The sequence below is a fragment of the Aquarana catesbeiana genome, linkage group LG05, assembly GCF_042186555.1.
Source record: "Aquarana catesbeiana isolate 2022-GZ linkage group LG05, ASM4218655v1, whole genome shotgun sequence".
In the NCBI taxonomy this organism is placed as follows: Eukaryota; Metazoa; Chordata; class Amphibia; order Anura; family Ranidae; genus Aquarana; species Aquarana catesbeiana.
The window spans coordinates 238643491-238658806 of NC_133328.1; the positions used below are offsets into that span (position 1 = coordinate 238643491).

At 43.7% G+C, this 15316-nt stretch overlaps 1 protein-coding gene across 1 annotated transcript in view; it reads left to right on the forward strand.

The window, feature by feature from the left end:
- The window catches only part of LOC141144695 (maternal DNA replication licensing factor mcm6-like), a 359926-nt gene extending 346773 nt beyond the window's left edge, over positions 1 to 13153 (forward strand). The window contains 1 exon segment of the mRNA XM_073630632.1: positions 12976 to 13153. Coding sequence (XP_073486733.1) covers positions 12976 to 13092 — 117 coding nt within the window. The 3' untranslated portion in view covers positions 13093 to 13153.
- The last annotated feature ends 2163 nt before the right edge of the window (positions 13154 to 15316 follow it).

The window sequence follows — 15316 nt, forward strand, 5'->3', positions numbered from 1 at the left end:
GCGAATTGGATGTGGTGTAAGCTGCATCTAATTCGCATAGGTGTGAACCCGGGCTTAAGGTGATAGTTTGTTTGGGGCCAGTCTGGTTGATATCATTAAGAGTGTCACAGGGAGGAAGAGTTCTTTTCTTCCACAGTCAAAAGGGGAAGGAGCCAAGTCGCAAGCGTGGCACTTCCTTCTCGGCGCACAGAAATTTTTTTCGTCCCTCAGGTTCCACTGACAAAGGCTCAGTCTTTCAAGCCCCCCTCAGGAGGTCCCAAGTGGCCCTGGTCGGGCAAACCAAGAGCAGGCTTCTCCACACCCCCAGATAAGGCTCCTTCGGCATGAAGAGGCACCCTCACCTGCAGTCCGGGTGGGGGGGACGTCGTTGCTGGTTTCCAGGCCTGTGGACCTCTCTGATAAATAAATGGGTTCACAAAGTGATTCTTTCTGGTTACAAGATCGAGTTCCAGACTTGTCTCCTAAGCAGATTTTTTCCATTCTCATCTCCATCCGTCTCCGGACCGCTTGTTAGCCCTCCGGGGCGCGGTGCAAGGCCTGGTGCTCCAAGGGGTGATTGTCCTGGTTCCGGTGTCGGAACTTTTCCAGGGCCTTTATTCAAACCTATATACGATCCCCAAAAAAGAGGGTACGGTACGTCCGATTCTGGACCTCAAGTCCCTGAACCACTATGTGCGGGTGCAGAAGTTCAGAATGGAGTCCATTCGCTCCGTGGTGGCATTTTTCATCAGGGGGGTTTTCTATCAAATGTTCCAAGTCTCTAGACAGTCAAATTCGGCTGAGTTAAAGGAGTCCTGGGCCTGAGCTCTGCTCAGGGTCACTGGACGCTGGAGGAATACAGGCTACCTATCAACATCTTGGAACTCCTGGTGATCAGATTCTGGATCATTGGACGGATCGACTTCAGGGGCTCCTGATACGGATCTAATTAGACAATGCCACGGCAGTGGCCTATGTCAACCACCAGGGAGGAACAAGTGTTAGCCAGCCTGGAAGTAGCTGGCATTCTACAGTAGGCAGAGCATTTCGTCCCGGCCATCTCTGCCCTGTACACATTCCGGGGGTGGACAACTGACAGGCAGATTACCCCAGTCGTCAAGTAATGGACCAAGGGAAGTGACTCTGTCTGGACAGTGTTGATTGGCTCTGTGCTGATTACATGGACTCTCCCAATAAAAAAAAACTCTTAGCAATACACATCAAACTTAGAATGTGCAGCCTGACTCCAATAGCTCTGTCTTATCCAGACCTGTTTTGGAGTCAGTGGAAGAAGATGATCTGTGCATACAAGATGTGCGTTTTATTTTCTGAACTCCCAGAGGTCTCTTTCCCACCCCACCCCTAACAAAAGTTAACACGTACTATTTTTAGTGCTATCTAATGTGCTATTGCCCTAAACTGGCGATGTCCCTCTGTACCATGGTCATAAGTGCTCCTCCGCATGGAGTCTATTAGATTGATGGAAAGGGTGCATCACACTCTCTTGGACTCCATGCACAAACTGTTTGGGGAATTCCATGTCCCCATTTCTAATAACCAGATAGGTTTGTGGTCCTATATGACAATGTATACTGTACCGATGGTAATATTGCATGGATATGCTTGTCCTAAACATACCTCACAAGTACTCATTTATTTTACCACTTGAGCCCGGACCATTATGCTGCCTAAGGACCAGAGGTCTTTTTCCAATTTGGCACTGCGTCGCTTTAACTTTTAATTGCGCGGTCATGCAATGCTGTACCCAAACGAAATTTGCGTCCTTTTCTTCCCACAAATAGAGCTTTCTTTTGATGGCATTTGATCACCTCTGCGGTTTTTATTTTTTGCGCTATAAACGGAAAAAGACCGAAAATTTTGAAAAAAAATGATATTTTCTACTTTTTGTTATAAAAAAAATCCAATAAACTCAATTTTAGTCATACATTTAGGCCAAAATTTATTCGGCCACATGTCTTTGGTAAAAAAAATGTCAATAAGCGTATATTTATTGGTTTGCGCAAAAGTTATAGCGTCTACAAACTAGGGTACATTTTCTGGAATTTACACAGCTTTTAGTTTATGACTGCCTATGTCATTTCTTGAGGTGCTAAAATGGCAGGGCAGTACAAAACCCCCCCAAATAACCCCATTTTGGAAAGTAGACACCCCAAGGAAATTGCTGAGAGGCATGTTGAACCCATTGAATATTTATTTTTTTTGTCCCAAGTGATTGAATAATGACAAAAAAAAAATAAATAAAATATTTACAAAAAGTTGTCACTAAATGATATATTGCTCACACAGGCCATGGGCCTATGTGGAATTGCACCCCAAAATACATTCAGCTGCTTCTCCTGAGTATGGGGATACCACATGTGTGGGACTTTTTGGGAGCCTAGCCGCGTACGGGGCCCCGAAAACCAATCACCGCCTTCAGGATTTCGAAGGGCATAAATTTTTGATTTCACTCCTCACTTCCTATCACAGTTTTGAAGGCCATAAAATGGCAAGATGGCACAAAACCCCCCCAAATGACCCCATTTTGGAAAGTAGACACCCCAAGCTATTTGCTGAGAGGCATGTTGAGTCCATGGAATATTTTATTTTTTGACACAAGTTGCGGGAAAGTGACAATTTTTTTTTTTTTTGCACAAAGTTGTCACTAAATGATATATTTCTCACACAGGCCATGGGCATATGTGGAATTGCACCCCAAAATACATTCAGCTGCTTCTCCTGAGTATGGGGATACCACATGTGTGGGACTTTTTGGGAGCCTAGCTGCATACGGGGCCCCGAAAACCAAGCACCGCCTTCAGGATTTCTAAGGGCGTAAAGTTGTGATTTCACTCCTCACTGCCTATCACAGTTTTGAAGGCCATAAAAAGCCCAGATGGCACAACCCCCCCCAAATGACCCCATTTTGGAAAGTAGACACCCCAAGCTATTTGCTGAGAGGCATGGTGAGTATTTTGCAGCTCTCATTTGTTTTTGAAAATGAAGAAAGACAAGAAAAATGTCTTTTTTTTTTTTCTTTTTTCAATTTTCGAAAGTTTGTGACAAAAAGTGAGGTCTGCAAAATACTCACTATACCTCTCAGCAAATAGCTTGGGGTGTCTATTTTCCAAAATGGGGTCATTTGGGGGGGGGGGGGTTGTGCCATCTGGGCATTCCATGGCCTCCGAAACTGTGCTAGGCAGTGAAGAGTGAAATCAAAAATTTACGCCCTTAGAAAGCCTGAAGGCGGTGCTTGGTTTTCGGGGTCCTGTGTGCGGCTAGGCTCCCAAAAAGTCCCACACATGTGGTATCCCCATACTTAGGAGAAGCAACAGAATGTATTTTGGGGTGTAATTTCACATATTCCCATGGCATGTTTGAGCAATATATCATTTAGTGACAACTTTGTGCAAAAAAAAAAAAAAGATTTGTCTCTTTCCCGCAACTTGTGTCACAATATAAAATATTCCATGGACTCGACATGCCTCTCAGCAAATAGCTTGGGGTGTCTACTTTCCAAAATGGGGTCATTTGGGGGGTTTTGAACTGTCCTGGCATTTTATGCACAACATTTAGAAGCTTATGTCACACATCACCCACTCTTCTAACCACTTGAAGACAAAGCCCTTTCTGACACTTTTTGATTACATGAAAAAATATTTTTTTTTGCAAGAAAATTACTTTAAACCCCCAAAAATTATATATTTTTTTAAAGCAAATGCCCTACAGATTGAAATGGTGGGTGTTTCATATTTTTTTTTCAAACAATATTTGCGCAGCGATTTTTCAAACGCATTTTTTGGGGAAAAAACACACTTTTTTAAATTTTAATGCACTAAAACACACTATATTGCCCAAATGTTTGATGAAATAAAAAAGATGATCTTAGGCCGAGTACATGGATACCAAACATGACATGCTTTAAAATTGCGCACAAACGCGCAGCGGCGACAAAATAAATACATTTTTAAAAGCCTTTAAAAGCCTTTACAGGTTACCACTTTAGATTTACAGAGGAGGTCTACTGCTAAAATTACTGCCCTCGTTTTGTCCTTCGCGGTGATACCTCACATGCATGGTGCAATTGCTGTTTACATTTGACGCCAGACCGATGCTTGCGTTCGCCTTTGCACGAGAGCAGGGGGGACAGGGGTGCTTTTTTTTTTTTTTTCTTTATTATTTTTTTGCTTTTTTATCTTATTTTTAAACTGTTCCTTTCATTTTTATTTTTTTTTTATTTTATTGTTATCTCAGGGAATGTAAATATCCCCTATGATAGCAATAGGTAGTGACAGGTACTCTTTTTTTTTTAAAATGGGCTCTATTAGACCCTAGATCTCTCCTCTGCCCTCAAAGCATCTGACCACACCAAGATCGGTGTGATAAAATGCTTTCCCAATTTCCCAATGGCGCTGTTTACATTCGGCGAAATCTAAGTCATGAAATGCTCGTAGCTTCCGGTTTCTTAGGCCATAGAGATGTTTGGAGCCATTCTGGTCTCTGATCAGCTCTATGGTCAGCTGGCTGAATCACCGGCTGCATTTTCAGGTTCCCTGTTGGGACAGGAAAGCCAGAGAAAAACATGGAAGACGGTGGGGGGGGGCATTCCCTCCCACTGCTTGCAAAAGCAGTCTAGAGGCTAATTAGCCACTAGGATTGCTTTTACATGAAAGCCGACCGCTGGCTGAAAAGAATGATACCAAGATGATACCTAAACCTGCAGGCATCATTCTGGTATAACCACTCAAAGTCCATAAACATACCAGTACGTTGCTGGTCCTTGTTAGGCATATATTGTAAACTTTTTTTCATGCAGCCTGTGGGCTGAACGAAAAAAAGATATTGATCGGTGGGTATGCCCACCATTAGAATACCTCCCTTCATCCACCCACTTCTAATGATGGGCATACATGCACCATTTATATATGCCGAAGCATGGGGGCATCCTCCCGCAAAAGGCAGGAGCAAATTGCTCCTCCACCCACTGCTGCCCCCACGCTTCGGCATATATGCTGAAGTATGTAACTGTGGTGGTGAAATCACCTCCGACAGCGCTGGAGTCACGGCTTTATATATCGTGGGAGCAAACGCTGTTGCTGTCAAGATAAATAAATCCGCGCTGCAACTGAATGGCGTACCTGAAAACAATAAAATGGTTACCAACACAGTAAACGGTAAAGTATAAAAAATCTGAAAAGCAAACATGGTAAAACATAATAACAATAAAACATTGCAGAATAGAATAGAGTAAAAAAGAGCAGAACAATAGAGAGAGAATAGAGAGAGAGAGAACAATAAAACAACAACTATTTTTGGTTTTTTTATTTTATATTTTTTTTTTTGTGTTTTTATTTTTTTTTTATTTTTTTTTTTTACACTTTTTTTTTTAGTAACTTTTAACTTTTGTAACTCGTTCCAGGTTTGGGTCTCTCAAAATGCAATGGCATCTTGGGAGACCCTGTGTTAGTGTGCCTAGTCTGTGCAGTGCTGAACCCTACGCTAATACTCAACTAATGTATGGTAGCGTTCAAAGCATTCACCCATGCAAAGACCAGGATTGCCAGGACAGGAGGGACAATAAGACCGGGTGTCACGCCTAAATCCGCGCTTGCTGCAGACACGACATCTTTTTTGGGGGGCTTTTTGGGTAGGGGTACTCGGGATGGCATAAAGAAAATGCCGCTCATGCAGCCGGCTTACTGCATTTGGTTGGGGAAGGTGAGGTAGAGCACCGTCTGGAAACAGAAGGGCTCTGACGATCTCTTCCTGGAATTTAAGGAAGGATCCAGTCTGTCCTGAAGCTCTGTATAGCACATGAGCGTTCAGCAAAGCCAATTGAAATAAATAAACAGACACTTTTTTGTACCAGCGTCTGGCCTTACGGGCAACTAGGTACGGCGCCAACAACTGGTCGTTGAGGTCCACCCCTCCCATATTAAGGTTGTATTCGTGGACACAGAGGGGTTTCTCCACAACACCAGTCGCCGTAGGAATTTGGGTCGTCGTGTCTGCATGAAGGGAGGTGAGAACGAAAACATTCTTCTTATCCCTCCACTTCATAGCGAGCAAATTATTATACTTCAAGCAGGCTCTCTCCCCCAGCCTAAGACGGGAATCTACAAGCCGCTGGGGAAAGCCCCGGCGATTAGGTCGCACGGTGCCACATGCTCCAATCTGCTGATCAAACAAGTGACTAAAAAGTGGCATGCTCGTATAATAATTGTCCACGTACAAGTGGTACCCCTTTCCGAATAAGGGTGACACCAAGTCCCACACTATCTTGCCAGCGCTTCCTATGTAGTCAGGGCAGTTTGTCGGCTCTACGTGACTATCTTTGCCCTCGTAAACCATAAAACTATATGTATAGCCTGTGGCCCTGTCACAGAGCTTATACATCTTGACCCCGTATCTGGCACGCTTGCTGGGAAGGTACTGTTTGAATGACAAGCGGCCAGAAAATTTAATCAGGGACTCATCAATGCAGACAACTTGATGGGGGGTAAACAAGTCTGCAAAACGTTGGTTGAAGTGGTTTACGAGGGGCCGAATTTTGTAGAGCCGATCGTATGCAGGGTCTCCACGAGGACGACAGAGTTCATTGTCGTTGAAGTGCATGAACCGCAAAATCTGCTCGTATCGTGCCCTGGCCATGGAAGCAGAGAACAAGGGTGAATGGTAAATTGGGTCAGTGGACCAATATGACCGCAACTTACTCTTTTTATTCAACCCCATGAGGAGGGAAAGGCCCAGAAAGGTCTTAAATTCGGAGACCGTAATTGGTCTCCAATCTCTGGCAAGGGAGGACTGGGGATTAGCGGCGATGTGTTGACCAGCGTATAAATTGCTTTGGTCCACAATAGATCTATAGAGATCTTCGGTGAAAAACAGTGAATAAAAATCCAGTGGCGTAAAGTCAACTGTTTCCACCTGAATTCCGGGTTGGCCAGTGAAAGGGGGAAGTACGGGTGCTGCAGAAGTGGAGGGTTCCCAATTCGGATTGGCCAATGCAGCAGGAAGGGCACTATGGGCATGACGGGCCTGTCTTTGTCTTCTTGGTGGCAGCGGGACACTACTAGTGCTTGCCACCTCGCCAGCTTGAACTGCACTTATGGGACTCGCCACGTCACCACGTGATACTGCAGTGCTGGATGTACGACCAGGGTGTACTAGGCCGCTGGTGCTTGCCAGTTCACCAGAAGGAATAGCGGCGCTAGTACTTCTCTGCTCCATACGAGAGCCCTGCTGTTCTTGCACTTCAAGGACAGAAGAAGATTGGGGTCTGGTACGCCTGACCTTAGCAGGGACCACAACTCTGTCGTCAGAGCTATCTGTCATGGAGCCGCTGTCCTCTACAGGTTCGTATTCTGAGCCTGAACTTGACAGATGAGTGACTTCCTCTTCACTATCTGTCATACTCAGAAACGTGTAGGCCTCTTCACTAGTGTACCTTCGATTTGCCATTTTGGGCTCTAAATTTAGGGGTACACTAGTGAGACTCACAGGCAAAAAAGCTCCTGACTGTCAGCGACTGTATAAAAATGCTACCAAAAAACTGTTAGCGATCGCAGGGATCAGGCCTGACTCTGCGAACGCTGCAGTTATGTGTGCTTAGTGTTTTGTAAGTGTCAGTTATCGATCGATACTGCACTTGGGTGGGCTGGGCAGGGCTGGGCCGAGGAGCAAAACGCAGGTGCTAGCAGGTATCTGGGCTGATCCCGCTAACACTGCGTTTCAGGGAACCCTAAACTGCTGGGGAGTATAGATCTGATCGGATCAGATATCGATCCGCTCAGATACTATAGCACTAAGGGAGGTGTATGCTGCGTGCGTGGGTTTTAGCGGTACTGGCGCTAACCTGACGCTGCCTGGGGCGACGCAGACCTAAGCTGACCCTAAAAATGTAATTTATATCACCGCCGGGCAATTAGGGGGTTAAACCTTTATAGGGTAATAAACGGCGGGTGCCCTAAAACTATAATAAACTGTAATAAACTACAAAAAACAAACTAGCTAACCAGCGTCACCCGTAACACTTATATGGTGATCGCTGGTGAAAGGGTTAACTAGGGGGCAATCAGGGGGTTAAAACCTTTAGCAGGTAGTATATGGGGGTCCCTGTCGCTATAAAACACTGACAGCGAACCTATATACTTACCTCCCTAACTAGCGTCACCTGTGTCACTAATACAGCGATCAGAAAAACGATCGCTTAGCGACACTGGTGACGGGGGGTAATCAAGGGGTTAACTTTTATTAGGGGGGGTTAGGGGGGTACCCTAGACCTAAAGGGGGCTAACCTAACTGCCCTAACACTTGTAACTGACACAAACTGACACCAATGCAAAAAAAAAAAAAAATGCTATTGGTGTCAGAGTGACAGGGGGTACAGGGGGGTGATCGGGGGGTGATGGGGGGTGACAAGTGTGCCTGGCGTGTTCTACTGTTAGTGTAGTGTTGTGCAGACTTACTTGATGTCTTCTCTCCTCGGCGCCGGATCAAAAAGACCGACTCGAGGAGGGATGACATCACTTCCTTTCCCTCTGTTTACCTTACAGAGGGAAAGGAAGCATTCTCATTCGCCGGGAGCGATCGGGAGGGGGTGGCCAACAATGGATGGCCTCCCCCTGACCTCTCAATGCCCGGGAACAAATGGCGACCGCCTCGGGCACCGGGGGGGGGACCGATCGGACCCCCCACCCGCGGAAGGCAAATCACGTATATATACGTGATTTTGCCTGTCCGTGCCACCTTGCCGACGTAAATCGGCGTGAGGCGGTCGTCAAGTGGTTAAGAGTGTCACAGGGAGGAAGAGTTCTTTTCTTCCACAGTCAAAGGGGAAGGAGCCAAGTCGCAAGCGTGGCACTTCCTTCTCGGCGCACAGAAATTTTTTTCGTCCCTCAGGTTCCACTGACAAAGGCTCAAAGTCTTTCAAGCCCCCCTCAGGAGGTCCCAAGTGGCCCTGGTCGGGCAAACCAAGAGCAGGCTTCTCCACACCCCCAGATAAGGCTCCTTCGGCATGAAGAGGCACCCTCACCTGCAGTCCGGGTGGGGGGGACGTCGTTGCTGGTTTCCAGGCCTGTGGACCTCTCTGATAAATAAATGGGTTCACAAAGTGATTCTTTCTAATTACAAGATCGAGTTCCAGACTTGTCTCCTAAGCAGATTTTTTCCATTCTCATCTCCATCCGTCTCCGGACCGCTTGTTAGCCCTCCGGGGCGCGGTGCAAGGCCTGGTGCTCCAAGGGGTGATTGTCCTGGTTCCGGTGTCGGAACTTTTCCAGGGCCTTTATTCAAACCTATATACGATCCCCAAAAAGGAGGGTACGGTACGTCCGATTCTGGACCTCAAGTCCCTGAACCGCTATGTGCGGGTGCAGAAGTTCAGAATGGAGTCCATTCGCTCCGTGGTGGCATTTTTCATCAGGGGGGTTTTCTATCAAATGTTCCAAGTCTCTAGACAGTCAAATTCGGCTGAGTTAAAGGAGTCCTGGGCCTGAGCTCTGCTCAGGGTCACTGGACGCTGGAGGAATACAGGCTACCTATCAACATCTTGGAACTCCTGGTGATCAGATTCTGGATCATTGGATGGATCGACTTCAGGGGCTCCTGATACGGATCTAATTAGACAATGCCACGGCAGTGGCCTATGTCAACCACCAGGGAGGAACAAGTGTTAGCCAGCCTGGAAGTAGCTGGCATTCTACAGTAGGCAGAGCGTTTCGTCCCGGCCATCTCTGCCCTGTACACATTCCGGGGGTGGACAACTGACAGGCAGATTACCCCAGTCGTCAAGTAATGGACCAAGGGAAGTGACTCTGTCTGGACAGTGTTGATTGGCTCTGTGCTGATTACATGGACTCTCCCACATCAAACTTAGAATGTGCAGCCTGACTCCAATAGCTCTGTCTTATCCAGACCTGTTTTGGAGTCAGTGGAAGAAGATGATCTGTGCATACAAGATGTGCGTTTTATTTTCTGAACTCCCAGAGGTCTCTTCCCCACCCCACCCCACCCCCCACCCCTAACAAAAGTTAACACGTACTATTTTTAGTGCTATCTAATGTGCTATTGCCCTAAACTGGCGATGTCCCTCTGTACCATGGTCATAAGTGCTCCTCCGCATGGAGTCTATTAGATTGATGGAAAGGGTGCATCACACTCTCTTGGACTCCATGCACAAACTGTTTGGGGAATTCCATGTCCCCATTTCTAATAACCAGATAGGTTTGTGGTCCTATATGACAATGTATACTGTACCGATGGTAATATTGCATGGATATGCTTGTCCTAAACATACCTCACAAGTACTCATTTATTTTACCTCACAGATGAAATTTTGTTTAATTTTTTTTTTTTCTTACTTTTTTTTTTTATTCTGTTATTTATTCTTTTATTCTCTTAACCGCTTGCCGACCAGCTGCTTTCATTATACTGTGGCAGGTTAGCACGATCCCACGAGCCGTCGAAGCTGTAGGTCTGCTCCTTTAAGCGGGATGGCAGGCACGCACGCTGCACTGCGGGGGTGCCGATGGGCATGAGAGCCAGAACAGGGACGTGTGTGTGTGTGTGTGTGTGTGTGTGTGTGTGTGTGTGTGTGTACACACATATCCCTATTCTGTGAGCTGAGGAGAGACAGATTGTGAGTTCCTACTAGCTAGAAACAGCGATCTGTCATCTCCTATAGTCATTCCCCTCCCCTCAGTTAGAACACACACTAGGGAACACAGTTAACCCCTGGATCACCCCCTAGTGTTAACCCCTTCCCTGCCAGTGACATTAACACAGTAATCAGTGCATTTTTATAGCACTGATCACTGTATAATTGTCAATGGTCCCAAAAATGTGTCAAGTGTCTGCCATAATGTCGCAGTCCCGATAAAAATCGCAGATTGCCGCCATTACTAGTAAAAAAACAAAAAAATAATAAAAATGCCATAAATCTATCCCCTATTTTGTAGACGCTATAACTTTTGCGCAAACCAATATATGCTTATTGCGATTTTTATTACCAAAAATATGTAGAGTACATATCGGCACAAGCTGAGGAAAAAAATTTGCTTTTTTTTTTTTTTTTTTTAATTGTTGCTCATTTTTTTGTCTATAGCTCACATGACTGCGCAATTGTTAGTTAAAGCAAAGCAGTGCCGTATCGCAAAAAAAGGCATGGTCATTGAGCAGCCATATCTTCTGGGGCTGAAGTGGTTAAAGTCATAAGGAGAGATGTATATTTGTACTATTTTATCTGGTTTCTCGAATGTACTTACCGTTCTCTCTGTGATTATATATTTTGTACTTGCCTGGAATACCTCAATACGTTTGTAAACAAAAAATACACTGGGCAGACTAACACTATTCAGTCCACAAAAATGCTGTGTTGTCAGCCCACATCAAGGTGTAGGAGCTAAATGTAGTTCTGGCAGATCAAGAAGTATTTTTTCTGTAGCGGCAGGGTCTGTAAAGGATAAGTTCACCGTATTCAGGGTGTAACATGTTAGTGCTGCAGATGCCCCCAGGTCCCCCCTTTGACAGCAGACCGGGGATCTTCCCCCGTGTCTGCTGCCACAATTTACATAAGACGTGGCCATGCGGGACTCCGCCCAATGAGCCGCATCACTCATTCACAATATTCTGTGAATGGGAAACTACAACTACCGGCAGCGTTTGTGGCTGTCAGATTGTAGTTCTCAATGAACTACCACAGCGCCATTGAGCGCCGTGGTAGTTCATTGAAAGTTACTGTCTGTGAAAGCTGTGTGCTTGTACCTCCATATGAGCAGTTACACGCTGAGAATCTGCAGGAGCTCTGCATAGCACCCACTTTTTTTTTTTTTTTTTTTTATATTAAGGGTAACTCCACTTTCGTGGGGAAGAAAATAGCAAATAAAGAAAATATAATATAAAATTGCGACACAAGTTCATATTGTAATTGACTTTTTTCAAGATGACCTTTCCTTTTCCATCTGCAGCCACTATAATTTTCTGAAAATGCAATATGGCTACCTGGAGGTGTTCTGTACACAGAAAGTGTACTGACCACTCCCCAGAAACATTTTGTGCTTGTATGGTTAACTCATTCATTTTCCCAGAAGTCTACACTACAGTAACATACAAGTCAGATTTCAGGCATCCCCTGCAGCAAAATGTCATTTTTGATGAGATACTCCCAATAGGAACAAGTCTAAGGCTCGATTCACACCTATGCATGTTGCTTTTGAGCGTTTTTGGAGGTTTTTTTTTCATGCTTGGCACGTTTTTGAGCAGCGTTTTTGTAGCGTTTTTGCCGCGTTTTTGCCGCGATTTGCGTTTTGCGTTTTTTTTTTTTTTTTTTTTTCATTTTTTTTTACAGTCTTAAAAAAAAATTACAAAAAAAAAAATTAAAAAAAAAAAAAAAAACGGCAAAAACGCACCAAAAACGCACCAAAAACGCTGCACTTGCGTTTTTGATGCTTGTCCATTGAAATCCATTACATGCAAAACGCTGCTTTTTGCATGAAAAAAAGTCCCCGACCCTTTCCAAAAACGCAGAGATACAAAAAAGCATTGATGTGAACATGTTCCATAGGAACCCATGTTAAAAAATTCCCATGCATTTCTGCAAAATGCAAAATGCATCAAAAAACGCGCTAGTGTGAATGGAGCCTAAAGCAATGCAGGCCCAGCAGTTTTCCTCATTAGTACCCTTTAGCTGCTGCAGCTGATTGACAATTATGAAGCCACTTCCATTAGATTAATTTTTCCACATGGGCACAGAGAAACGGATTTCTTCAGAATAACAAAAGGTAGGACTCTGCAACAAAGTTTGTTAAAAACCTTGCAATATACATACTGTAGATCACCCAGAGGGGAAGATTTTTTTTTTTTTCCTCAACAAAAGTAGAGTTGCGCTTTAAGCAAGGCAATGTTAGCCACTTTACATTTGGTAATCAGTTCTATAGATATGCATGCAATAACTTCATAGGCTGCTGTTAATAGTAAAACCATATTTTCCTTTTTAAGGATCATATTCTCATAGAACTGAGCAAGACTGATTTGAAGTCCATAGATGACCAAGAAGAAGCTCCAGAAGAGAATCGTATATTAGTAGTTAATCCAAACTATGTTTTAGAGGATTAAAAAGGATTACTTGGTCTACCGATATCATTATGTACTTTATTTCTATTATACTTAATTTGTATTCGATATGTGGACAATTTAAGTACAAGACATGTTTGTATTTTTACATTATGTGGTATTGTTATGATGAAGTAAATAAAGATACTGAAATATTTAGTAAATTCTCTTTAAGTTATTGTCCTTTTCACAATCTTCACTCTACATTATCGCAGGACTATGCATTCCTAATCAAAATAAAAAAAAAGTTTTGTCTATACATGGCCTTTAAGTGAGGATGGCCCATCTCACTTTGAATGTGGCATGGTTGTTGGTGCCAGATGGGCTGGTCTGGGTATTTTATAAGATGAAACAATCAGCGCCACAAGTAAAAAATATTGTGATGTTTAAATAAGGTAACCTAATAATAAACGTGCACAGCTGCTAAACATTCCAAGTGGTACACCACACTAATTTCAAAATGGATAGTAAATAAATAAATGTAGCGCTTTGTGTAAAATTATAAATATAAAGTGCAAATCTCTAAAATAAATCCTACATAAAAAACAAATAGTCCATAAATTGTACAAATGAAGAAATAAAACTTGAAAAACTCTTCTTGTGATCAGTGTATCCACACAATTCCACCACAGTGATTGTTCGTCCTCAAAAGGAGTGCACACCACCACCAGTAAAAATGCGCGCTCACCTCCCAGATGAGTCAAAACTCATATGCAGATCTCCCCACGAGCTCTTTGCTCTCACTTCCTCTTCCCAATCAATGGTGGGTAATCCAGATGGCTCTTTTCTTAATGGTAACTCAGCTCATTAATATCCAAAGAAGCTAGGAGCTGATAGTCACGTCCAGCCAGGCACTGTGTATGTGGACACGGCGGTGCTACTCTGGAGGTTTTTATGTGATTTTAAAAGTTTTTATCTTGTAATTGCAAGTTATCTGTTTGGGGGCTTTGAATAAATGTGTATACAGAGAACACTATGGTCTCTATACTTATTATTTACATGTCCTGAACTCATGGAATCTTGAGCCAAGCTGGGAGATGATCCGCTTCTATGGATATTAATGAGCTGAGTTACCATTAAGAAAAGAGCCATCTGGATTACCCACCATAGATTGGAAAGAAGAAGTGAGAGCAAAGAGCTCGTGGGGAGATCTGCATATGAGTTTTGACTCATCTGGGAGGTGAGCATTGTTACTGGTGGTGGTGTGCACTCCTTTTGAGGACGAACAATCACTGTGTTGGAATTGTGTGGATACACTGATCACAAGAAGAGTTTTTCATGTTTTTCTTCATTTTTTCAATTTATGGACTATTCATTTATATGTAGGATGGGTCTGAGTATTTAAAAAAAAACCTGCTGATCTACTGGGATTTTCACACACACAACCATCTGTAGGGTTTGCAGAGAATGGTCCGAAAAAGGGAAAATATCCAGTGAGCGGCAGTTGTGTGGGCAGAAATGCCTGGTCAGAGGTCGAGGTATGCAGAATACCATCTCTGAATGCACAACACATCGAACAAAAGGAGAACCACTAAGTCTGACTTTAGAGGTAGATTGGACAACATTTGTATAAAAAAAAAATTATTTATCTGTACATCAAAAATATAAAGTTTACATGGACAGAAATATGAGATTCCAATAAAAACATGTATTCACATAAGGCTAACAACGGCCAGGTACTTGCAAATTACTGTAAGTGTTACATAATCGCAGGTAAGTGAGTCCCTGTGTGTCAACGAGTTTCGCTGATGTGCTTCCTCAGGCCGTCAAAGGGGAAATGCAAGAAAGAACAGACCTCATTGATTGTATTTTTCTATCTATACAATCACGTTACATAATATATCATACATGTGGTTAAGTAGAAGCAGCACACATTACCCATTGTTGGGCACACTGTTAACACTTTGGCCCTAGATCTTAACCCTTTACCAGCCAGTGTCATTAGTACAATGACTGTGTACAGTATTGGCACTGATCACTCTATTGGTGCTGCTATTGATGTTAGTGTAGCTTCCAGCAGTGTCAGCTTGCACCAGATTGCTCATCACACTATCACAGTCCCACTGTAAGTTGCTGATCACAGCCTACAAATGGCAACCAAACCACAATCATAACTCTCTAAAAATATAAAACACAAACGCATATCAATCACCTGCATACTTACTAATCTTTCTTTTTTTCTTACTTTTCAATTTCACCAACCATCTCACGCTCACACTAACAACCT